At 40.4% G+C, this 26984-nt stretch overlaps 2 protein-coding genes across 3 annotated transcripts; one reads left to right on the top strand and one right to left on the bottom strand.

The window, feature by feature from the left end:
* Nucleotides 1–2318: 2318 nt before the first annotated feature.
* Nucleotides 2319–14593, bottom strand: LOC127354110 (syntaxin-10). 2 transcript variants are annotated; one of them, XM_051383781.1, is made up of 9 exons: nucleotides 14444–14593; nucleotides 13882–13957; nucleotides 13212–13305; nucleotides 12297–12391; nucleotides 10419–10481; nucleotides 8830–8931; nucleotides 7827–7933; nucleotides 6586–6680; nucleotides 2319–5489 (listed from the first exon to the last, which is right to left on the bottom strand). In XM_051383781.1, the coding sequence occupies exons 1-9, from the start codon at nucleotides 14542–14544 to the stop codon at nucleotides 5413–5415; spliced, it is 810 nt and encodes a 269-aa protein (XP_051239741.1). In that variant the 5' UTR covers nucleotides 14545–14593; the 3' UTR covers nucleotides 2319–5412. The 2 variants fall into 2 exon arrangements, with proteins under 2 accessions (XP_051239741.1, XP_051239742.1); XM_051383782.1 differs by lacking the exon at nucleotides 14444–14593 and adding an exon at nucleotides 14091–14237.
* Nucleotides 14594–22474: 7881 nt separating this feature from the next.
* On the top strand, nucleotides 22475–24109 carry ier2b (immediate early response 2b). The gene has a single exon (XM_051383783.1). It carries the CDS (start codon nucleotides 22658–22660, stop codon nucleotides 23213–23215), a length of 558 nt encoding a protein of 185 aa, XP_051239743.1. The 5' UTR covers nucleotides 22475–22657; the 3' UTR covers nucleotides 23216–24109.
* Nucleotides 24110–26984: the final 2875 nt, after the last annotated feature.

Consider the following 26984-nt stretch of genomic DNA (forward strand, 5'->3'; position numbering starts at 1 on the left):
TCCTGAGCTCCGGGATGAATGGATCCATTGTATATGTTGAGGTAAGAATATGTAGCATAATGACATGTTAAATTCCCTGTGTGCTGACATACAAGGACAAAGCTGACGTGCTGATGTTAAGCATGTATAATGTTCATAATGTTCATCATCATAGTTGAACCTGGTGGTGGTAGTAAGATGGAAAGTCAGGTGATGACCAAAGTTATTACAAAGGGGGGCCCAAATGCTAATAGATACAACAGACAGGTCTCCACACGTAGAATAGTCCCAATGTCAGAAAGGTTGCTCAGTAATGGAACATCCGTCTCATGTTGTTAACATTAGCCACCACAATCTACTGCTCTAACCACACCAAGGAGAGTTTTATTGCTTCTGAAGTTACAGACCCATACAGGTAGTCCAATAATGTGCCACATTAAAATCTTTAAAAAGGATACTACCTCATTAAAAAAAATCCAGAATATGCTAATTTTGTTCATTTAAAGTAAGATGTGACTTTGGAAAGAAATGACACACAAAAAGTTCAAGGGCCCAGCTGGTGGTTCCGCACATTTTCACTTTTACACACACATATTTAGATAATATGACTGGTTTCCCATTTCTCCCATTAAACTGATACAAAAACTAGATTTTGATCATTGGTAGAAGTTTGACAGTTCCACAGCAGCTGCTGCTTCAGCCTGGTGAGTGTTTTTTTCTTTCATTCTTCTAAAAATAAAAAAAAATGTCTGCAGCTGAGATTCCAAATCAGCTTTTCTGTTACAGAATCTGATAAATACTCCTGATAAATTATCAATGTCACTGATACAGTGAGGTTTTTTTTCTGAAGGGGTGTAGCTTGTAAACATGTTTCTATTTTTAAATCTCCCATGTCAGAATTTCCTTAAATGCAGACTGGTTTTCTAGACTGTAAACTACAATAATGATGCTCATTGTAACAGATTACCTGACGCAGATTTCATCTTATGTACTAAAATGACCTGAAACCAATGGCTGGACTTTTAAAATCACCACTAATAAATATGAATTGTCATCAACAAGCTTTCACAAGGCAAACCCATTTTCATGTTTCATGTTGTTTCAAATGTTTCACCATTTCCAGGAGCGTGGGGTTTTCCTCAGATCGCTCTCCGTGACTGAACCCCTGAGATGGGAGGCGCTGCATGTGTGCTGGAGGCCGACCTGCACAGGTAAGAGGCAGCCACTACTGTGTGTTTGTGGACTGTATGTTGGTGGAAACACAGTAGCCCAGATAGACAAACCAAACACTGGCTGTGGAGTTTCGGGGCCATTGTAGTTTCTCCTTTGCAGCCCGTTCTCACTCCCAGGCCGTCATATAGTCGCCAGAAGTGTCTCAGTTCATTGCAATCTGCAACTTTACTGCTAGATGTCACTAAATCCTCCACACTGGTCCTTTTAAATGTCTGAAAAATACTAAAAAAGAATTACTCATCGCAATTTCAGTAAGCCCACTGTGTCCGATTAACTGTCCAAAACCTTCACATATTTAATTTACAATTATATAAAAGCCAAACGCAGTATTGGAGAAGCTGGAGCCAGCTATTGTTAAGCAGTTTTGCTTGATAAATGACTTAAATTATCAATATAATTGGCAATTAATTTTCTGTCAATTGTGTCACTTACAGCCTGTGTGAAATGGACCATGTCATTTTCACATTGTCACATCCTGGGAGCGAAAAAGTGAAAGAATAAAATGTTAATTCCCAGTACAGAACAGGAGTTTGATATCAAACCGAAATATCAGTCTTGTATAACTTATAATAAAATAATAGTAATTTTCTACCAGTGTGAGAAGTGCTATTGTAATTTAAATAAGCTCGTCACTGACAGTGTCTCAGTGTCTCTCGCTCCTGCAGTTTCACAGGACGTCTGCTGCATGTCTGAACCAGTCGGGCTCCCGGCTGCTGCATGCTTATTTTACAGCTCCCTGCAGTTCATAAAGCCACCAGGGACTCGCGCTCCGCTCATTACAGCTAAAGTAAATGTAATTTCACATGATGGTTCTGCTCTCAGAATAGGATGTGGCGATGTTTCCATTTTGAAGAGTGCCTCTCGATTAAAACTCACTCCTGTAACATCTGCAATCAGGTGAAAGCTTTTACCTTAAGTACGAATCATTGGGGGAACTGGAGCCAAAAATACTGTATTCATTCAAACATACAGCAGGGGAACTAAACCCCAAGTTACAAGTCTAAACATAGATTTATTCATGTTTAAAAAGTCTTTTGGATACATTAAATTCACAAAACATCAGAGGAAGCCTCATGATTAAGAAATCACAAACAATGTTCAGTTGCTTCATGTCGAACAGGTTTAATGAAACTTAAAACCTCACTGAACAATTTCAGAAATCTGCATGAACCAGTAAGAAAACAATCATTCAATCCACTTTATGCAGATGTAGGTTTTGTTTTTGTCCAAGCAGCAACAGCTGCCATGTGACTTTCATTCTTCATGTAGTGTGATAAGGAAGTATCTAATATAGCAGAGCAGTTCAATGACAAGTCATGTTTAGCCGCCTCCATTACCCCCTTTTTTTTTTTTTTTTGTCGTAGTTCTTTTTAGTTAAACACTGCAGACACATATGCTGTTTGGCATTAAAGGGCACAATGGTAGCCAGTACTGTATACAATTGTGCACATTCATACCCCCCCCTCCCTATACCTCTTTACTGTTTCACCAGCAAAAAGATTACAATAACACAGGTCATCCAAGGGAAAAAGTTTGGTTACATTCAAAATAAAATTCCCAGCCTCAAGCTCCTCTGTGTAGCTGCTGGTTGGTTAAACAACAGAAATCAAATTGTGATCATTGGCACTTCAGTTAACTAAAGGAGACGTTTCATTACATCAGCAGTTTCTAACCAGTCAGAGGTCAGTTTCCCAAATCCACCTTTAATACCGACACGGTTTGCTTCATTTTACCAAAAAGCAATAACTGACACACAAACAGTGAAGATAATGAGGTGAAGATGAGTCAGATGAGTCATAAGATGTTATGAAAAATGTACCTAAAAGAGTTCCGAGAAACTAACTGATGAGATTTGCTAAATAACACGCTTGTGATCTGACTGAAGTTCTGTCACAGTTATCACTGCCTTGATGTTCCATTTTGGACAAAACAAAGACTAGAAAGCCTCAAATTAGTCTTTCTTTTGTCCCTAAACCTGGAAAGAAGCCAAAAAAGACTGCACTGACTACAGAACTCTCCCATGCAGATGCAGCGTTACAGTACCCTGCTGTAAAATCAGGTGCAGTCAAATCCAAACAGTAAGGACATAACAGCCTCAACTTTACAGAAAAATAAGGTGTACTATATGGTAGAAATCCTTTAGTTTTTCAGGATGCCTTTAACTTCACAAACCTCTATTTTGTGACTCAGGACTGGAGTGGAAGCCACACAAGTGCTTCATTTATGCCTGCAGCCATTTTCCAAGTATTCAGTTAATTTTCCCCACTGAAGCATTTAACGAACAAGGGCTTGAATATGTAAAAGCGCACGTGAACTACTGAGAGAATAGGATTAACTGCTCTGGCAGGGAGGGGACTCGATGCAGTGAAACATCCCTGAACCCCCACCTGCATTAAATCCTGGGAATCTGACCTCTTGACTCCTTTGCTGCAAAACAAGGGGAATATCATAACTACTAAATTCAAAAACCATGAGTGAAATCACACAGGATTAAAAACGAGATTGAATCTGGATAAAGCCTTTGTACAGGAATCATGTCCGTTTACACACAAATGTAAAGCATCATAGTATAGCTTTATACAGCACTGCAACACGCCCTGGCATGGACAGTGTTACCTGACATGACACAAAGAAATAACATGACCCACAGCCTCCAGCAGAGGGCACTGTAAGCCTGAATCTGGGCTGTGTGTGGCGACATCCTGCCCAGCAACTGTTCGTCCTCTCATTAGCTAAGGCTTTTCAATAAAACAGGCATACTCATTCGCTCCGAGCCAAGGTTGTCGCTCATCACCCAGTGTGAGTAACAAAGCCTCAGCCAATTGTGTGCTCAACCGCCTGCAGGGGCGCGAAGGCGGCTGGCTGCGGAACCTGACTTCACCTCACCGAGACGGATCGCGATCGGGGGGCAGGAAATGAACCGTTTCTGTCCGCTGGCCACGGCGGCAGGAATGTGCACATTTCTGACAAAGTGGGCAGTAGAGCAAAACCAGCATCTAGTATCAGGGGACGGGGCAGCTTGGTGCCAGGCCTGCTATGAGTCCACATGTTGTTTGTTTTGACCACAAACACCACAGCAGCTGATTTCAGAGGTGACCAGCTCTGCCATCCTGGCTGAAATGTGTTTGTCAGTGAAATCAGCTGCTGTCCTGTTGCAGACTTCAGGCAAACTACGAGCGCCCGTTCTCCTCATTCAACCGATGACTGTTATACTCGGGTGTTCATTTCTCGCCCTGATTCACATGTAGGCACAGAAACACACTGCACATTTCACAACAATATAAAAATATATTTAAGGCAACACTGAAAAACCCTGTCCACCCCCCACCCCCCAAATCTCCTCCCTCCCCCCACTGCTGCTGTCAGCTTAAAACACAAATAACTGCCTTTTTCTTGATCTAACCGTTAATGAATTCAGTTGTCAGTGTCCAAAAACGACTGTTTGGCTGGCAGCTCTGCCAAAAATCGGGTCTCACCAGCCAACTGAAATTAGGGACACAGTAGCTGTTCTCAGTTGCATTCTGTCTGTCCTTTCACTTGTCCTACAAAGCACTTTACAAGCTAAAACTATTCATAAGTACTTAGTTATAAAATAGATTACGTTGTGTTTTCATCACGGACAGTTTTGTAGTTCTGAAAAGAAACTACAACTCAAGTGTTCAAATGCTGCTGTTTCTGAACGTCACTACTCAATGGCAGAAACTAATTTAGCTACTTAGCGGTTGCTGGGTGTGAATTTTAAACTCCGATGTCCGTGTGATTGTGATAGACATGAAAATATCTTGAACACATCTGGATTTGCCGATCTTTTTTACAGATTTGTGTTCTTATCCTGACAGCAGCAGCTTCCTGTGCGGACCCTCCCATTCAGTACCATTATTTCCAACAATAACCAAAATGCACCAGTATGAAATACATAATACCGCCGGGGTTGTTCCTGTGTTAAGCTCTTCTACTGACAGACGTCAGTAGGTTTTTTCTTTTTTTTTTTTCACTAGAATCATTAAAAGCTGAGAAGAGGAGGATTATATCCTGACTTTTCTCTGCAGGTCACCGGTTTCTCCTCAGTGTGAAGAAAGGGAGGGATGGGAGGGGAAGGAGGAGAGAGACACCCCCCTCTTCCTGTGTCTGTCCATCTATCCGTCTGTCCTAACAGGGAGGAGTCGCTGAACATAGTCAGGAGGTCAGAGGTCGCTGGCATCAGAGAGCGAAGAAGAGGATTAGGACCACGATCATGATGGTGACCAGCACGCCGATGGCACACCACTGTCTCCGACCTGAACACACAGACACAATACACAGGCTGAGACTAGTGACTGCTTTCATGAATAATTACCATATTGATTGTTGTTGTTGTTTCTAGGTAACGATTAACTGCTTTGAGATGAAACTTTCAAGGATCAACCCGCCGTGCCGACATGCAAGAGCAGAAATGTTTGATATTTTCGTCCTGATTTTCAAACCTTTAGACAGAGCCAAGCTAACTGTTCCCCGTGTTTCTCAAATTGTCCAACTATTCCTCAAAGTAAAAATACATCAGTGATTGCAGACGTAGAATCAGTGCAGTGTTTAATTACACAACAGGATATCTACTAATAAAGCAGTGATTGTGGATGTTCTTTGTAATTATATCTCTGTGATTTTCTATGTACTAACAATTTTATTTCAACTAGTGGAAACTAGATTTATCACTGAACTAAAAAAATTTCAGCTTCAGCTCCTGTTTTTGGGATTTTAAGTAAAAACTGTACGTTAATAATAACCCTGACACATGGTGTGTTATTGATCTTTTTTCAAGCACAAACTCAGCTATAAGTCACGCTCATTTTCCGCACACATTTTTGCACACTGCCAAACTTTTAGCAGATTTAACCTAACCTAACCCACCAACAGACTCAAACTCTTTCGTCCCCCTGGCCATCAGACTGTGCAACAGCTCTCAGTAAAGGCACAGAGGACAACAGATAATAGACGATGGGCAATTTCTATCTGTTTTCTGCACATCCATTTGCACTGTTTTACTTACTTCCATTTGCACTGTTTACCGTTTGCACCGTTTATTGTAGCTACTGTTCATTTCATATATTATACATATACATATATCTATATATATAAATAATACTTTATATTTTATCTTCTATTTTATTTTTAATTCTATTCTCAAGGTTAGGGATTTTATATTTTATGTTTTAATGTATGTTTTGTATTTTGTATGCTACTGGATACTTGAATTTCCCTCGGGATAAATAAAGTACCATCTATCTATCAGTTACAGGCGAGTCAGAAATCACGTCAGAAGCTCTAGATTCCGTGTGTGTGTGTGTCTGTGTGTCTGTGTGTCACGTGTGTCTGTGTGTGAGAGTGTGAACCTACTGCTGGTCATGTGAGACACCTTCTCCAGCTTCTTCAGCACTGAGTCCATGCGGGATGATGTCTGGTCCATCTCATCTCCAAAATCCCCCAACATACTGAACAACGAGAGGAGCACACAGTCAGTGAAACACAGTGTAACATCACAAACACTGCTGTGGATGCATATAATGCTTATTCATTATTCTACTCTACTCACCAAATCAAACTCCATGTACTTGAAATCTTATTTAGCCACTAAAACCAATTATTATGATCAAGTGTCCTTCACAGACATTTACAGCTCGACATGATATGAGAGGAGAAATGAAATGAGGTATGGGCATCTGAATGATGTAAAAAATCAAGATTAAACTGCTAAAAGATTGCTGGCACCCTTAAAGTCCACAGCGTTTATTGCTTCCCACAATATTTAAGTGTTGGTGGAAACAGATTGATGACAGTTTTGGTATTCATAGAGCCAGTAAAGACTAAGCTAAAATAGGAAAGTCTGTCCTGAGGGTGGAGATAGATTTTAATGACAGCTGGAACTTTCCTTTAATAGCTTTAAAGATGATGGGGGCCGCAGGTAGCGAGGTACAAAGGTCAGAAGGTCTAAAAAAGGTATACTGTTACATAGTGTGAGTCAGTGTTTATTAATGATTAAAAGGTGACATAGTTTGTGTACACTGCTAACAGTGTGTTTCCATGGGGGTGTTCAGTCACTGTTCACTGACAGCTGATGTCAAAGGAATGTAAGAAAAATCATCCTACTTCCTGGAGACATACACCTGGTTTGTTTAGTCCCTCTTCTGTTGTCTAAACACACATCCACATCCTGCACAGTCTCAGGAAACCTTATTGGGAATCATACTTACAAACTGCGTGTGCGGTTCAGGGACGTTCAGTTCAACCTCTACTGTTGCCCTCTGGAGAAAGTACTTAATCATCAAAATAAAAAATACTGGAATAAAGGGCCTGAAAAGTTGCTATACCTAGCGAGAAAGTTGGGCTCTGAGGAGGTTTTTTTGTGACATTTTACAGACTAAACTATTCATTTTGCAAATAATCGGCAGATTAATTGATGATGAAGATAATCGTTAGTTGCAGCCCTAAAATCACCCTGAGAAGATCTGAAGTAGGTGTTTTCTAATGTTTGACTTGACTTACACTTTACTAAAATCAATGCTATTTGCAGTAAAAGAGTAGCAGAGAAACAATACAACATGTAATTGTTTGTGTAGAATTATACATTATACACTCACACAGACTGCTCGTCCAGCTCGTCCCCGATGCGTCCCGACATGTCTTTGAGGACTCTGATGCTGCCCGACACCAACTCCAACTGCTCATCCTGCTCCTGCACGATCAGCTACACGCACACACACACACAGTTACACTTCCTAATGTACCATTTATTTTCCTGCTGAACACGGTTTTCATTCAGATCTATTTCTGCATTGATAACATCGGAATTTGCCCGTTTTATCGATTACAACGCGTAATTGCCTAAAAGACCACCCACGTTGGTAGAGCTGATGAAACTCCACAAGAGCAGTAATATGCCCGTCACATCAAAGGTGTGAACAAAGCAAAATGTTTTTCATTCATTTCCTACTACAACCACAACCTGACACAGGATGTGTGAACATTTTCATCATTCAACACCACAGGAAATAGAAACCAACAGCTCATACTCTGACACTGAAAATAACCTTTACACGTTCTCCCTCACTTCATTCACAGCGTGATACTTTGTAAAGCAGATAAAGATCGCGTCTACCTCATCTCTATAAAGGACTGCAGCAGGAATCCTACACTCTCTGTGCTCATTTTCTATTCTTGTAATGGGATCCTTTGATTAAATCATCTTCCTCATCTGTCAACATAACCTAATAAAAAACAAACATTACAACGTTTTCAAGCTTCAGTCTGACAGTTAGGATGCGCTCATATGGGAGTTTATATGAAGTGTCGTTTTACATGAAATCACCTGTGTAACTGCAAATAAACTCAATGTAGAAGGACTACTGAAGGAGACAGACGCCTTACTTTGTAAAGTAATCCTGGCCACTTATTTCCTGCTGAGTGTAAACCTCTTTGCACTCTTTATACTATGACTCAAAATGTATATCTAAAGTAGAGAATAGAAAACTGATGAATAGGATTTCTTCCTTCCTCCTTTTGCTACTGTCTTGTTCCCCTCTTCTTTTCCCACCCCAGGAACTTCCCCTTCTTCTTAATCAACCCCTGCTCTCTCTCTTCTACCTGCTGCTGTTCCTGTTGCTCCTCGATGTATCTGGAGTTTGCAGACACCATATGAGCCTCCAGTCCCGTTGATCTGTCCTGGCCCGATGAAGTCAGCAGAGCCTGGACAAAGACACACACGAGACATAAGATTAGCAGGGAAGCCGGAGTGTGTGTATGATATTCTAGCAGTCGCAAAAGCAGGCCTATGTTTGGAACAATGTCACTTGACAGTTTGTTAAGAGCTTTACAGCTGCTATTGACTACAACACTTTCCAAATCACCAGCTGCTGCAAGAGTTTGTTTTTGTATCAGATGGAAATGTGTTCAACACATTAGCAAGTGTGAAATATAAGTTAAAATAAGCGAAGACTGAATCAGTCAAGCTGTTAAAATGAGCAACTAAGAAAACACAGAAGACTCCAAACTAACTGTCTACTTACAATTACTCTGCACTGCTAAAACTAAATCTAAGCCTGTTTACATGCAACCGTTAGAATATTCACATGCTAGCATTATACTGTAAATATAACAAAAGTAAACCAAAGATTAACGTGTAGTCTGACACCCCAACGTCGCACCTGGGATGTCCTAAATGGCCACCGTACAGATAATCAATTTTAATTTAGTTGTCTCTCCATTTTTCATTCATCCAGACATTTTGGCATGTAATAAAGATCTCATGGGACCACTAGGGCTGTCACTATTTATTCAAAATTCGCAGCGTAAATGGGCAACATCCTGTATTCCAGTTGCTGTTCCAGTCTAAACTGCACTGTTCCCATACACAATCACTGGATAAGAAGTGGATGTAAAATGGTGAAAAACGTTTTTTGAGCTTGACAAATGCTCCAAAATGAAATGAGCTATATGTGGTCCAATAACATGTGTGGGAAGCCAACAGGAAGTCAACTGACTCAGCTGTAAGAGGGCTCTACTGAGCATGCTCTTTGGGCCCCAAAATGCAGAAGCATGAGGAAACACTCTTTCTTCTTTCTCTAAAACTTTTATCCAAATGAACTGGGCAACGTCTTCAGACACGGTATTCAGTCCTCTTAATACAGCCACGGTGCCTGTGGCTCTACCACTGCACTAGGCTATGGTTGGTTGCTAAGGCAAACTGAATAAAAGGCTAATGGCAGGATCATGACGTCAGACTATGTGATAAGTAATGTGTGGAAATGTTTTGAAAGGAGACCATAGATGGACAAATTGTGAACTAAAGTAAACTGTCCGATGTAGGATTAGGCTTTGTGGTTTTGTTTGAAATCATTTAAACAAACGTGTCAGCTCTATTTGTGAATAGACGAGTCCTTGTCGACTGACCGTGTTAAACAACAATACATTCGGGAAGTTGTTTCACACGTCACTCAGCTCCAAGTTTTCAAATGTCTTTTTGCCATCATTGGATAGTATACAGTAGCAGCAACAGTCCCTGTCCGTACGAGTGATAGTAGTGTCAAAACATCAGCTTCATATTGGCACATATTGGTTTTTAACCTGAAGATCTCACATTTCTGAGAGTTACATAATTCAGAGCAATCATTACATTTTACCCAGTAGAGTGTATTATCTGTGTACTCATTATGTGTGTTTAAACATCCACCAACCTGTCTGTTCTTCTTCTCTGCCTGAGCCACAGCAGAAGGGCTGGACAACTGATCCTTCATCTCCTACACACACACACACACACACACACACACACACACACACACACACACAAAAACCACAGGAAAATGATTTACAATTCTCACCCCACAATGTTTCACAATTGTAGCAAAAATCACTTTAAGAGCCAGGCTCCATACAGACAGCTTCATTTAAAAGATTTTCTACTGCTGTTCCAGAATCACCAGCCGGCAAATCAAAATGTCAGAAAGTCTTTTGTTCCTTCTCAGTAAAGCTCTTTTGTTTGGCTCAGAGGACTCAATTCTCTTCAGGTCTATTTAAGGATGGTACCTTTGCCTGCAAGACCCATGTGTTGGAAACTGACTCATATTTTCCATTGTGCCAGCAGCGTGGATATTGATTCCCTTCAGCCAAGTCAGGAACTGAACAGGTAAACGGACTGACTGGTACTGACGGATAATCAATGATAAGTCTCACTGCAATAAAAACACACAAGTTACTCGATGCTTCAGCTGTGGGAGCTGCTGCTTTGGCTGATGTTTGGCTTTGTCTGACCTGTACAGTCTGTGTGCTTTATTGGAAACACTTCAGTCACCAAAACAAAACAGAGGCCTTGCAGGCAATGTTATTGTCTCCCTCACAACACGGCCACTTGTAACCACTGGTAACACCTTTCAAAATAAAATATACACGTTCTGTGCAGAGCCAAAGCTTGTATATAAACGTCAGATTATTAGACACCAGTTCACTGCTTCAGTTTGTATTTTTCTTGTGCAGTATGAACACATAATAACCATTTGTTTTGCACCTAACAGCTGTTCCACATGCAACAGCTGCTCTTCCAACATGGAGGAAATACAGGCAATCCGAACACTCACAAAATCACACCACCATTCACCACTCACTACTCCCCATATAATATGTACTCACTAGTTTACACTAGAGTGCGCATTCAATTATTTTGATTGATTTATTTCTCATCAATTATCGCGCACCTGTAATTTTCACATCTATAAAGCGGGATCACTGCATTGTGGGAATTTGTGAGGGCACTATATGGTGCATAAAACTCACATTTAGAATTTAGACATTCAAATACAATGGTAGACAGTAAACATAGCGCACTATATAGTAAATAGGTAGTGATTTTGGACACAGCCACTGGTCAGGGTAATGCAATAGTAATGCATCATGATACAGTATGTTTACTATATAGAAAGATATATAATAAATTACAGCCTGACCAATGCAGTATTATTTAGGGTTAGACATTTCTGTCTCAGGTTGGATTTTTTTTAAAGTAAACACATAATATATAGACACATTTTTGATTAGAATTCCTTAAATTTCAATTAAATTCAATTCAATTTTATTTGTATAGCTCCAATTCATAACAGAAGTTATCTCAGGACACTTTCCAAATAGAGCAGGTCTAGTCCAAACTCCTTATGACATTATTTACAGAGACCCAACAGTACCAGTAAATGTTTTTGTTATTACCAAGATATGTACTGAGCACTAACATTTTACAATGGAAGAATACATTTGTCTTCTCTGGTGGACTAACTATCTAATGGCTGTTTCTAAATTAAACTGTATCTTCAGCACTATTATTTATCTGCAGGAATCAATATAAACTAATATCAATTGACAACATCAGTGCAGCTGATTTATCAATCGCCTCTAATAGAATTTGTTTTTCCAGGAAATCCAGTTCATCAAATACCTGATAAGGCAATTCATCTCATTCTCAAATGTTAATGGAACACAATTATGATACACACACACACTTTAAGATTCAATAGATGAGATGGAAAAAAACATGTTATAAAAAACAAAAAGTTTGAGCTGCTGTTTACCTGGACAGATTTTCTGGTTCGTTCCACAAAGTCTCTCCTCTCCTGAAGTTCATTGTCACCAAGTTTGAACTTCCCCGGATTTGACTCGACAATATCTGAGCCAGTTGAGGACACCAACGGACACAACAACATTACTGTCCATGTAATTACTGTTAACACTCTTCACAACATGTTTAAATCCATTTATTTATTGAAGGATGATTTATGGGACAAAATCTGGAAAAGAAATGACTAATAAAACCTGAAGTTTATTAGGAAATTGCAGAGCCGACTTTTAAAGTATATGTGAATATGTCCAAAATATTATCTGACCTCTCTTAAGTCACAGATAACTTTAAAGACACAAAGAAACAACATTTCAATGTTGTCTTCCTTATGTACTTTAACACACAGCCAGTTAAAACAAGGTGTCACAGCTCGCACTCCCACTGTAACGGAATTATGCTAAAAAAACATTTTACTGACTGACTGGTGTATGTCAATGCCAACCCTTAATTAAAACTCTGGTGAATGTTCTTACTTTATTATCACTGTTAAAATCTATTGTGTGTGTTAGTGGCTTTCAAACATATCCGGCATCCTTTGATATAAAATATAATACCCACACTCGTGAGTCACAGCCTAAAAAGAAGCTTTTAAAACCTTTAAAAAGGAAGCAGGTTGTGTTCACTCCTTGGCCTGAATATTCTGCTCGAGTAAAGATGATATTAACAACTGAGGAGGTCTTTTTATATTCCTGATCTTTGCTTAATTATTATGCAAGTAAAAATGGCTCTGGTCTTTAGGAGGTTAATACATCTCCTGAGTAAGTGGGAAAATAAAAGGGAGGAGAGGGTGAAAGAGTGACACAAAGAATCGGTTTGTTTTAATGAAGACACGTTAGGGGAAAAGATATTTTTCTGTTTAAAAGGATACTGATGGTCTCACTGAGGTCCTCCAGATCCCAGTCTATGGCCCTCAGACAGTTCCTCAGTTCATTGGTACTCCAGTCCAGCTCATCACGACTCACCTGAGACCACAGAAACCAACAGGCACTCTAATCAGCCTCCACGCAATTTGAGAAAGCACCAGCAAATTTAAATAAAACATAAGCACATAAAAGACCTTCACCACTTGCACAATGACGATGCACACATCACATCAGTAAAACACTGTAAACTAAATGAAACACAAGAAAGTTAAAAAGCATGTTAGCCGATTTGAAAACATACAAAAAAAAAAGTTTAAAATGGCATTAAAAACTGTTTACAACAATAGTAATTAGTATAAGGTAAATGCTTTGTATATAGCAATGCAATCAGGATTTAAGAAGACTTCAGAAGAATAAAACTAAACTGACTATTAGCTCATTTTCCAATACCCTTAGCAGGTTGTGTTAATCAGCTTCCTCCCATAAACTTGTGTTGAGCACAATTTCAGACGCTATATTTGCAGCATGTTTATTTGTTTGTGTTGTTTGTTTCTTGCAGTGTGCTCAGCTTTGTCGGCCACCATAAACCCAGGCTGTGTTTGTGTGCGTTAGGTCAGGGAGGAGAGGCTGGAAGAAACACTGTCACTGATTCAGGAGACGATGGTCTCTGCTCACCTGTGTCCCATCCTGCAACAGTTCTTCCCATCTCTCATACAGGCCCCGAGCACGAGAGAGGGCCTTCTGCACCTCCCTGGAGAAACACACACACACACACACACACACACACACACACACACACACACACACAACCTTGAGACACACTGAAGCTGGACCCTCGCATGCTCGTTTCACCAAAACAAAACACAGAAGCTAACATTTCGCACCCTTCTTTAACTTCACAGCGCCTCGCAAACTGCCGGCCCGCAGACTCCCAGAGCGGCCCGAGGTGTTTACAGTGACAGTCGGACGAAACGAAAACCAATCCCAGAGATTCCTCAGTGCGGAACTTACTCCTGTTAAGTCTAAACAAACAATCAACTACGCGAACTTGCCTCGGCGCAGCTGGTAGCGCTGATGCTAGTTAGCCACAGCTAGCCGCTGAGCTAACTTCGCTACGGTAACTTTGTCTTCAAGGAAAACGCCAACTCGCACTGCAGAATTCAACTTTTAACGCGTGATTGCTTGAATTGGGATGTGGTCATGTTGAGTTTGAGGTGTTAATTTGCACATTTCTTACCCCTTGACAACGAAAAATGGGTCTTCTATCGACATGATGCCTCCTTCCGCTTCACTCCTAGCGCATGCGCACTTCGCAGCTCTGAGCCTCCAGTGACACATTGCAGTCTGTGTCAGTTGTGTACAGTTCCTCAGTTATTTCAATATAATACACTGTTATAGTTAGGACACTTAAACTATATCAATGCAACGCCGTCCAGGGATTGACTGCATTATGTATATGTTAGTCATGTATGTAAAATGTAAAAGAAAACGGATCCAAACCGCCTACATTCATCAAATCTGGTAAAATAACTGTATTACACCGAGGTTAAGGAGGTTAAAGTGAAGGAGGTTTAAGTATAACATAAAAGGGGAGGAAGACTGTCTGGAAGTTTGGAGAAATGGGCTTGTGTTGGACAGAAAAGGAGTTGCCAGTACACATCTGTATAAGATTAGTTTCCATGGTAACATCTATGCAATCACTGCCTGCGTTTGCAGCAAATTGCAGGAATTTATATACAGACAGAAAGCAATGAACTGCATTTAACTCTTTGTATACACATTGTCCAAGTATTTACTAAACAAGATATAAATACGTTTCTTGACTGTAGATAAAGTAGACTAGTAGGATTTCTACATACAGACAAAAATGCCCTCTTGGATGCCCCTATGGAAAATAAAACATGATAAAGTGTCCTCTACTGTGCAAGAAAATGTGCCCTCTAGGATGTTCTTGTGATGCAGTGTTCACTGGGGTGCTCTTGGACAAAACACGTAAAGTGCCCTCTATAGGGGGCTCCTCCAATGTAGAAAACTTGATGCAGGTGCAGGGCCACATAGACTCCCCTACATGCCAGAAAATGAGTTGGCCTCTACATGCCTCTAATGTTAGAGAGTCAATAGTGCCTGGTGTGTTTTTATTACAGATTACCTCAGAGAGTCTCCTACTGAAGCTAATATGGTGTCAAATATAGTTTAGTTTTGCCATATTTAATAGGTTTGAGCAGAAACACAATGCACTTTATACTACTTATTGGTTATATATTGTACACATTGGCTCCAGACATGTACATTTCTGCCCGTATCAAAGATTTTTTTTTTTACTGTGAAAGTTTATTCTTGGCGTAGAAAACAGTATATTGCCAGACAAATAAAAAATAAATATTTAAACAGATGGGTTTTGTTCAGTTAGAGAATCATGGAGCAAACTCAATCTGCTTATAAAGATGCAATTGAAAGCTCTGTTTTTTTTTAAGCAACGATGATGATGTAATTAATGAACCATCAAGTGGCTCATCAGCAACACTCAGAGGCCTCCAGAGAAACCTGCTCGTTGGGGCCTTCAAACTTTATTTCAATTTTAAACAGTCTGTAGTTGAAGAAGCAGAACTAAAAACTTAAAACCATCCCAAAGTGATACCAGAATTTCTATATATTATCTATATTTATATAAACCACTGATGATGTGTTGTCTAACAAAGTGATATTATAGGACACATTGGATTTCTCATCCTTCCTCAAAACAGACCTAGAAAGTATTTCACAGTTCTGATCTGATCCATTTGTCAATCAAAGGAAATGGGAATGTGACAGAGGATGAGGGATTCTCTGGACAACACAGAACACTCATTAAAAATGAATTAGTAAAGGATCCACATCTAGAGTGGATCAATGTAGAGTGTTGCTGGAGAAAAAAAACATGCATGCTCAGCAAATCCTGCAGTACTGTTTGCATGTTCTCCTTCCTGTCCCACCCATTTGTCTCTATTCCTGTGGGGGTTTCTTTCAATCCCACCCTGTCCTGTCCAACTCCTTCCTTCCTGTCTTCATCCTGTGTCCTCCCCTCTTCTCCTCCTTCACTCCACTTCCTCCTTTCCTGTGCTGTGAAAATTCACAGTCAGTCATAAATGTCACTCTTGACACATACACACACACACACACACACACACACACACACTGAAGGAGTCAGAAATGTATTTCTGAAAAAGCCTTTTCAACAGCAACCAAAAGTCTTCTCTGGTTTTAGTTTCATGACAGTGGTTACTAATAGTTTCTCTCAAAATGAAGAAGCCATTGACACCAATTTTATTTGTTTCTTCAGTCTGAGGCTTTATTTGTTTAGATAAAGATTCCACGAGCCTTGAAATAAATCGACTTGAGAATGCATTACAATAATAACTTAACTGATAAGACATTAAAGGGAAAGTTCGGTATTCTACTTTCCCATGTTTTGTGGCTAAGTGACTAATGGGAACAACGATTTTTGAGATGACTAGTCTTGTCTAGTATTGAGCAAGAGAGCTGCATCCAGCAGCAATGTAATCCTTCAGGGCAATTGCACACCATCAAGGTGCATTCACTAAAGGTGTTTGCCACTGACGGGCTCAGATTGTTATTATAAGTGTCTGATAACATTATGGAAGGATCCCTAGACCTTTTTGTTTAACCAGAAAGAGCCGTTATATATATCGCTCTGTTCAAAGCCACCAGACTCCATTGACAAAAACAGTAATTCTACCTTGCTTGTTTATGTTACTGTGTGACTTTGGACTTTGTTTGTGTCAACAAACACAAACATATTAACCGACTGAGGCGGTATTTCTGTACTAAGTTGAGGACGACACAGTTCAGTGTCTGGCAGTGTAATTCTGCCTGTGGTCCTGTACTAGATTTAGCTCATCCATCTGATCAATAATGGAGAAAACATTTTATGCTCTGCATTGCCACAGTTGATCCTAAAGGAGATCCATAAGGTGTATGTCTGCAACAGAACCCCAGTTTATATTGGATTACTCCAGTTAGTTGGGATAAGGGCTTATGCGGGTTTCTGACACGATGCCCTGCACTTTGTTTTTCTGAATACTGTGTAAACGTGGGTTGTCACATGATTCTGCACCATGATCAGGTAGACAAATCCCACACAAGTTCTTCTTGACTATTACACCATGGCCCTGGAAAAGTCTTGGTTCTGACTGGCTGAATCAATTTTTATTAATTCAGCAATATAATTGGACCTGTGCTGCAGGTGTGTGTTTGCAGTTATAAATCAATGTTCCAGTATTAATACAGGAAAGTGGAAACGAACTGCAGGCTAATCACCTGATGCAGCCCGTGGAATGTAATATAACTTGTTGAGTAACAACCATTACATAAGAAAGCAAACATGATTACAAACAAGACATGATATGTAAAGTCAGTTTTATTGATAAAAACCCCAAATCTCAAATTAACCTCAAAGTGCTTTACAACCTCTCTAACATATGACCACTTCTATTCTCAGAGCTTCAGTTCAGATCAGAAAAAACTCTCACAAAAAACCCTTACACGAGTACTCGATAAGAGGAAACATTTAGGTGTTTCTCTCAAAAGAAGTTACTTTCCACTTGCTGCATTTCACTTGATTTATCTCTTCTGCTCATCTCCTGTCCAGCTCAGCTGGATGCAGATCTGCCTTAGTGGAAAGTTTGAGTCATTTTAAAGCACAGTGATGTAGCAGGAAAATCTCTGCTGGAACAAAACAACGTCTGAAATAAACCGAGTAGCTCTGGCATAACAAAAGAAACTGGCTGGGAGTCAACAAGCATGGGGAAATAGTCAGAGAAGTGCTGAGTCTATAAATAGACATCCTGACCCATTCCCTTTAGATGCCTTCAAGTGCTCCTTGTAAGGATGACCTACTTTCATTTTTGGAAGTTATGAATACAACTCGTGGCTGCTGCTAAATGCATGCAAGAGAATAATGAAAAACTGGTTGTTTTAAAAGTAGTCACTACTTGGTTTGTTGTTGTTTACAAAGTTAATTGGAGCTGGTTTACAGAAGGTAAGCAGAAAATACACGTCATGACATTAATTGATAGTGAATGATGCCAGGATGCAACTGAAAACCACAACAAACATTAAGCTGTGCGTCATACGTCTGCAGCACAATTAAACAGGCCCAGCCACTTTAACCACCAGTCTTATGCCCTCTGAAACCTTTTCAGTGTTGTGAAGAATCCTTGAAAACATCAAAACATTCAGACTTGTTAAATAGTGCTACTGACAGTCAGTGTATGTGTCAGCATATTTGGCCAATATTAAAAGGTTCAAACTATTCATTTAAATTTGTTGAAGGTCCATCCAGTGATTTTGCATGAGTTAGACAAGTACATATATAGTTTTCTTTTTGTAGCAGCTGTGTTTTGAAATCATACTGGCAGGAAACCTATCTGGGCACCCATTGGTTTCCAGTTTCTTCTATTATCTTCTATTTCTTCTCCTAGTATCTATTACCAGACTCGGGAAACTTGCTTCAGTTATGTAATGCATTCTAGTGAAAGCCTGCATTGATTTGTTGCATTTTTATATATTTTTAATCAGAACGGAACAATGCAGTGCAGACTTTTCATTTTAGGCTGACCTTAAACTTGCATTAAATGATATTTTGGCTGCTTGGGAGCAATGCAATAAGCTGTAAATAACACTGACATACAGTATCATCACCTTAACCGCAGTGTGATGTCGGGTTGCCCAGGTTGCTGTGCTTTTTTTCAGCCTCCCCAGTGGCCTCCATCGCCATAGCCTAAACCGATTATCCCCATTCTAAACAAATGGCAGCAGGTTTTTTTAGCCAAAACATTGAGCTGAAAGACGCTAAAACACTTTGTAGAGCTTAAGAGTTGGTTAAGAATTATCTGTAGCTTTCCTTTCACAGAGTTTTTTCATCTATTGTTAATATAAAAATATTAGAGTCGCTTTAAACTGCACAACAATAATGTAACATTGAAAACAAATACCTTAGACTGCATGTTCATTATGAATGATTATACATCTCAAGCAACTTTCAAGAATCTGTTAAGTGACTTTCAGCTTTACAGAAATTATTAACCTAATGGCCACTTGAAACTATTGGAAAAACACATCCAAAACCCCAAAAAACATATACCCTGCATTAAAAAATGACAAGCAATAAACACTTGATTTGTAGTTAAGGAGCTTAAACTTGTGCACACACTGTTATGGTCCTTTAAAATCTATTAAAGCTTTAACATGCTGCCAACCAACAGTGTTATAACATCCCCCATGTGTGTGGAAGCTGACCCTTTTTACCATTATCTAATGTTAATTGTGGCAACAGTTTCCATGCTTTCATTGTGTACAAGTCATTTCCCAGTCCTACCAACCAATGTTTATACTATAGAGGGAAATACTGTAAGACTGTGAAAAGGCAGGCCCCACCCTCTGTTCTGCACACACACACACACACACACAAACACAGAGACTTGCACATGCATACAGTCACACCGCCCATTTGGCCTTGGGCAGAGGCAGTGTGAGTATAATCACACATAACATTGTCACCATAGCGACCAGTCGGGTACGGACCTGAAGTGAAGTCATGTTTGGTTGTTGTCTTTGCTTAAGAAGCACTCGGCTTAAAGAGCTACTCATCCAACGTGCATTTAAAGTGCAAACTGGGTTGTGCTTTAGTCTGATTAAAACTTGTAACATATATGAATGCATCAGTTTATATCTCACAATGTCTCCTTTATTTGCCAAATATGATGAGTGAATGCAGACAGGGTTGAGCATAAATCCCCTTTGTAACCTTTCAAGTAGCATGTAAGGCTAGATTGTATGCTTTTCTCATGGCCAAAATTATATTTTCGATTAAAGTTCAAGTATTACATTTTTTATGATATTGTAATGCATTGCAATGCAGAATGTATATATTTAAATATGCAATCAAGGATAAAGCTTTCTATCTGTAATCTGATTTTAAAGACGATATATATTAAAGCATTTTCAGATGCAGTAAGAAAGTAAGGTTTCTGAGCAGTAGGTCACTGTTTTTCTCAACAATAACAGTTGTTTTCATTTTTAAACTGCACTGTAGTCTGTCACCGTCAGATGAATTATAACATCTTGGTTTAATTGCTGTTGAGACATTTGGTATCCATTATAGTGTTAGTGTTTCTGATGCCATGTTCACGTCATGTGGGAAGGAAAAGTAGTGATGGGAAAGGTTTCCATGGTTACGGCTGGCATGTTTTTGCAGCATCGGACAAACTGAGGGCGGTGACTGCCAGTGTTTCTGATAACAAGTGGAATTTGCACACTGAATGAATAGTTGTCCAGCACTGGTTTACAGTTATATGACAGGCGGAGTTAGTCATGCATGTACAAAGAAGAAGAAGAAGAAGAAGTGTGGCATACTTTCATTCTCCACAATACTCCTTTACTTTGTTTTTCATTTGCTATTCTATTAAAAAAAAGGTTGATTCCCCAGGAGGTAAATTTAGCATCACAATTTTACAGATTATGTCACTTTTGCCTTTTTGACCTCTGGCCAGGCACAGGGTCAGGGCCAGGAAATGTAGCCTTTATTGAGGCTAAATGTGGTTTATTTACATACTGAATAAACAATGAGCATCACTGTGCATTGCCCTTGTCATATTAACTGTATCAATAGCAAATAAATCAAAGTTTTTGTTTGCACCAATGTGCAAAAATGAAAGAATGTGCAAAACCAATATTGCAATTATTATTATCACCCTTTGATATTAAATGTGGTCATTGTTTATTCTGTTTCATATATTTCGTATTACTGAAAGAAACGTAATTGCATTGTTCGGCTGCAATGCATGTGCACCGTTCTTTCATAGTCAATCTACAAATATTAGATTTACAACAGCACCTGAAAGCATCATCACGGTGCTTGGGACTGACAGCCGCCTGCAGTTTGACCTCAGCCGTGCCGCTGCTTAGTAACCTAATTTACACCGGTGACAACTCCATATATGGTGCAGAGATGACGCCATCACCGCTGTGCCCGGGTACACGCTGAGAGGACCGGGGAGGGAGGGGGGAGGGAGGGGGGAGCTGCGGTTGCGCGTTCGCGTCATGGCTTTTCCACTGTGCGCGTCCCCACGGGGCTTTACTACCGGATGGACCATATATGGAGACTGAGCGTGCAAGTGAGTGACGTGGTGTATCTGTGTGTGTGTGTGTGTGTGTGTGTGTGTGTGTGAGAGAGAGAGAGAGAGAGAGAGAGAGACAGAGAGCAGAAACTCCCGAGAAATTGGAGACACGTTTCTTTCTCCCACGTAAATTCTTCGAACTGCTGCCTGGGTTTTTTTTTTTTTATCAGAATGTAAACACTGACATAATCTCTCTCTCTCTCTCTCTCTCTCTCTCTCTCTCTCTCTCTCTCTCCCCCTCTCTCTTACTGAACTTTTCTCTTTTAGATCTCCTCCTCATATTTACCACCGATCGCTTTAACAACACTTCCTCAAACACTGCGCAGTAAACGTGTCAAACACTTCCCCTTGTTGTGCTGAAGGTCTGTTTTAAGGCAGAAATATGACTTTATATTAAAGAGTGTGTCATGTAGAACTTGCTTATAAAAAATAAAATGTATTATCCGGAAGAAACATCACCGTACAATATAGAATTCATAATAGAAACACTAGTTTGCAGTAGTACTGTAGTTGTAGCCTATGTTACATTTTAGAGGCACCAGAATCAACTACAGAAACTTGATTTATCGGCAGTTTAATATCTTATAGATCCTATTACATTTGATTGTTTTAGTGGTTTTCTAATACACTACACAGGTACAGCTGTAGCCTAATACCTTTTGCTTTTCTTGGAATAAAATGCGCTATAAATAATGGGGTTTTTTTTTGTGCTCATAATAATCTTGGTTTAACCGTAATGCCACGGTGTGATTATACAAATACATTTACAGTCATTTGTGAGTAAAATCTGTTAAATTGTGAAATTGAGACAAGAACAAAATGTGGAACTGAACCTTTAAGAGTAAAATCTACTAAATTAGACTTTTATTCAAGGAGCTGCAGTAGCGAGAAAGGACTTGGACAAAAGCAGAAATCGAATTAATAAAAGAGATCAACTGTGAGAAAAACCGGTAGACGGAACAGATGGTGTGTCTGTGTGTGTGTGTGTGTGTGTGTGTGTGTGTTTTCGCCGCAGCTACAGCAGGTGTGGGCGGCGCCTGTTTGTCACTTACTGAGGAATGAAGTCCACGTTACGTCAAAGAGGAAATAAAACGCCACCCTGCTACTCGCACGCTCTCATTTCTCTGAGTACAACAACTGGTGAACAGCTGAAGTCCGAGCTTAGACAGACTACAAACTAGAAACTAAAGTCTAACTTAGGACAGATAAAGCTCGCCTGCTTGTTGGTGAAAGTGCCAAAACAACCGTGCGTAATTACGCATAAAAAAACAACAATGAGTGCCACAGCCGCTATGGAAGTGAACGCCGAAGCCAGACGGATCCTGGCCGTGTCGATAAGCAAGCTGTACGCCTCCAGGACCCAGAGAGGAGGACTGAGACTCCACCGGAGCCTTCTGCTCTCTCTGGTCATGAGGTCTGCCCGGGACATCTACCACTCCTCCCGGGAGAACGAGGGGCCAAGCTGCGCGCAGCCGACACCGGAGGAGCCGATGGACACCGGCTCCAACCCGGGGGAACTAACCGGGCTGCCCGAGCCTCAGCCTGAGCCCCAGCCGGCACTGAACTCAGCCGAGCTGGCCTCAGAAGAGCCCGACTCTGCTGAGGAAGACAGTGATAGTGAAATCACAGAGGACAAAGAGAACTTGAGCCCGACGAGGCAGTCCAGGAAACGCCGGGGCAAGGCGTCGGCGGCGCCTGACTTCCTTCCCAGCAAGAGGGCGAGGCTGGAGCCCGGGGAGGAGAGGTATGCGGCCCCGCTTGGCAGCTGTCGCGCCGGGGCCGGGGAGTCCCTAACCGCTTTGTCTCTAAATCGGGTTATACCTGCCTTCTGAACAGACGGGGGGAGAAAATAACCTCCAATGGGACTTTGGAACGGAGTGACTCAACTCCTCGTTAACCTATAAGGGCAGTTTGATCCCTTGGCGCACCAAGGAGCTGACCTACATCGGCGGTCCCGGGACAAAGGGATTACCCGGGCCATGATGCGAGCTCTCCGGTCGATCTGAGTGTGCCTGCCGGGCTGGTAAAGCCCCGACAGAGATCAACAAGAAGAGACGGAGAAGAAACTGAAAGAGGCCAGAGGGAGCAACGGGCCGGAAAGTTTGAGGAAGAAACTGAAGGGGAACTGTGTTGCTTTTTGTTTCACGGTGATTCACCGCCAGTAAAATGAGTCCAAACAAGTATCTGCTGCTGACTCAAAGTGTGTGTATGTGTGAATCAGCAGAGAGTGATGTGAGTCAGTCACAGAAGAGGTGAAGTGGTTAACGGCTGACCACAGAGCAACACACACACACACACACACACACACACACACACACACACACACACACACACACACACCTTGGACTTCAGGGAATTTCCTGCCTTTGTGCCGAGATATCAGACTCAAACACTGAAAGAGGAAGGACAGTTGAGGCAGACTCACTGCCTCTCACACATTTATACACGTATACACATTCAACTGCTGCTGTGGACTTTGATAAATCAATGCTACTGCTTAGGGACTGTCCTGTATACTGTGTTCACATGGTGCTTTGGAAAAAAAGAAAAGGCTGGCCATATGGTGTTGGAAGCCCAGTAATCTACACGTTGTGTTCTCATGTCACTGAAATGTTTTAATTCATGTTTGACCTGTGAAAAAAAATACCTCACATTCCAAGCTGCTTTTGAATTTGCGTGACTGAAGTGATGGTGTAAATATGTCTAATAAACACATTGGAAGAGTATTCAGTTGTCCTGCTCTCTTTGTTCTGCAGTTACTTAAGGGTTATGTGATGTTGCTGAGTAACACACACACATACACACACTGACACACACCTCTCCAAATTCAGTTATTTCCAAATCAAAAGGGCTATTGGTCTATATTAGGCCACAGTTTGCGAGGTCAATCCTTTATAAGAGGGAGGAGGTTGGTACAACCCAGCGCCAGTCTGGCTTGCCGCCGCTAATCTCATGCTTACATTAAGACATTCAAACAAACCAACTCACACACAGACACACACACACTCCCACACCCACGAGCAGCTTCCAGGGTCGTACCATTTCCTGTGGATTATGACAGAATTCTGAATCACATCCTTCCTTCCCAACATGACCTGACACCGATTCAAAGAGGGATAATAAAAGAGTTACGCAACGTCACCGCAGCAGCTGGGGCAGAACACCACTGCTGCATAACAAAGAGTGCAGCAGGTAGTGTTTACAGCCTGAGGGCCTCTTCATCATCCCCATAATCGTCATCATCATCATCATCTTCTTCTTTATGAACAGCAGCTTCCTGCCAGATGACTGGAAACTAACTACACCCTGAAACCCAGTGGGGGCTGGTTGTTCAGGTTGCTCAGGTTTTTATTACCATCATCATCATCCTCATTTCTTCTTCCCAGCATATTAAACCAGCATCTGAGCTAAGAAGAGGAAGAACAAGTGAACAAATAGAGATGATGATAAAGAACTGAGGAATGATGATGATTTCATCCCTTAAAGGTCGGATGAAATGTTTCCCTAAGGGGTAATTCTAGGTTTATTACAACCATGAATGTTATATTTGTAGTTTGGATCATCATTTTTGTCATTTAAAGATTTTACTCACCACACTAACAACCAGCCGGGCCGTAAACAAGCCACCAGTTTGTTTAAATGTGGCAAAAGAGACTGAATTTTCTTTCTCCCCATATCTGATGGATATTTTGGTGTCACTCATGGTAAAGTGTCATGTCATAGCGTGTGTGTTTACTACAGCGTGCTCCTTTTACAGACTGCGAGTACTATGAACATTTACACAAGCATGAACATTTAATTCATGTGTCATGTTCAACCACAGATTAGACTCTTCTGTCATTTTGCTCATTTTTTTTTTTTTTACTTTTTAAGAATTCTCTGTTGTGAAAACAGTCCAGGCACAACACACAGCAGAGTATTGAACTGGACCTTTAAAGGGGGAGCTGGGTTGAGGAAGTGAGTGCAGAAATAGCTGATGATGAAGACAGAGGAGGAAGGAGATAAGAAATAACAACGTGATGGGAATGATGAAGGGAGGTAATATAAAAGGAATAAAAGGAATGATGGGGTTGCTTCATTGTCATCCTTCTTTCCCTCCATCTGACCTTCACCTTCTTTTTCTTCCCTATTCAGCTGTTTTCACCGGTATCATCATAATCATCCTTAAGAATGAAACTTTATTCTTTACAAAAAACTCCTACAAAAGCTATGGATGAAATCCTCACAGCTACTGAGCTTGTATATCAACAGAACATCTCCATGGCAACTGAGCGAGCGCTGTCCGCTGATAAGACTGTGTGATACGGTTCACATCACTGGAAAGAGCTACATCAGTGGACCTTGACTTGGGGTTGTTTTGTTAAATCATCTTCATCCTTGTCTTTAAACCAAAAGAGACTTTGTGCCTTTGAGGTCAATGCTCTTAAAGTTTGAGAACTCTCTCTCTGTGGAATTCATTTTTATTTTGAAACTTCTTTTTAATGTGTTTATAGTTTTATGCCTGTTGTGTCTGCCTTTTATTGTGAAGAACTTTGTGACGTCTAGATGAGAAGGATTCTTTATAATATATCACCTTAATTTATTAACTTATTGCTCTGGTCCTTCTTGGTTATTATACACTAACATGGAACATGGCCCACGACTGTTTTCATTATCAGTTTGTCTGCTAATCAATAAATGTTAAAAAAAAAAAAAAAACATAAAGCAAAGATATTTAATCTACAATGATGTGTGACAAAGACAGACAGAAAATGCTCTAATTTAAGGAGAATATTTGTCAGTTTTCCACAATTTGTTCCTGAAAAATGTCTGAAATTGTGTCAGTCAATTAATCCAGTTAACCAACAAATTTTTCAGCTCTAATCATTTTAACTAATAATCTTCACCTTCATTTCCCTCCTTTTTAAGCCACTTCCCATCATCACTGTATTCCTTTGTATGTGCCCTCTCCTTATAAGATGAGTGAGCATACACAAAGGAATACAGTATACTAACTCAAGAAACAAAGTCTACTCGTGACTCCCCATGACAGGAGTTCATCCAAAATGATTTTTGTTTTTATTTGAAGGGTTTCTAGAGGCCAGAAGAGGTGAGCTTTCACAAGAAAAAAGCCATATCATTTGAAAAGTCAGAAAAGATCTGAGATTGTTTTACTTCTGATGCCTTCAATCTAATTTTTCAGTGGGGGATTCCAACCCCCAGGTTGGGAACCACCGATACTGGTTTTTACTGTGTTTTCATTATGACCTGTACATTTATGAATGTTGTTTTCGTATCAGAGGCTCAGCAGCTGCATCATCACACTGTGAGTGTTAATGCCACATAATAGCCACACAGCACATGAATGTACACATAAACTCCCCGATGAGATTTCTATCACAGTGACCTTGATCTGCCAACTACGTCACTAGCTTAACATGAAAACATCTGGGTCATATAGGCGGTTAGAGCTTTAATTTTTTTAACTCACGTATAAATCCTTCTTTTAAGCAGCAATAATTATTCAGCTGGAGATGATTCCAGGGTGTAATAGTGTTTATCATTTTTGCAAAATCAGAACTTAAGCCATGCAGTGTCCTATAAAAGGCATGGTAAATGGTT

This window comes from Dicentrarchus labrax, unplaced genomic scaffold, assembly GCF_905237075.1.
Source record: "Dicentrarchus labrax unplaced genomic scaffold, dlabrax2021, whole genome shotgun sequence".
Classification (NCBI taxonomy): domain Eukaryota; kingdom Metazoa; phylum Chordata; class Actinopteri; family Moronidae; genus Dicentrarchus; species Dicentrarchus labrax.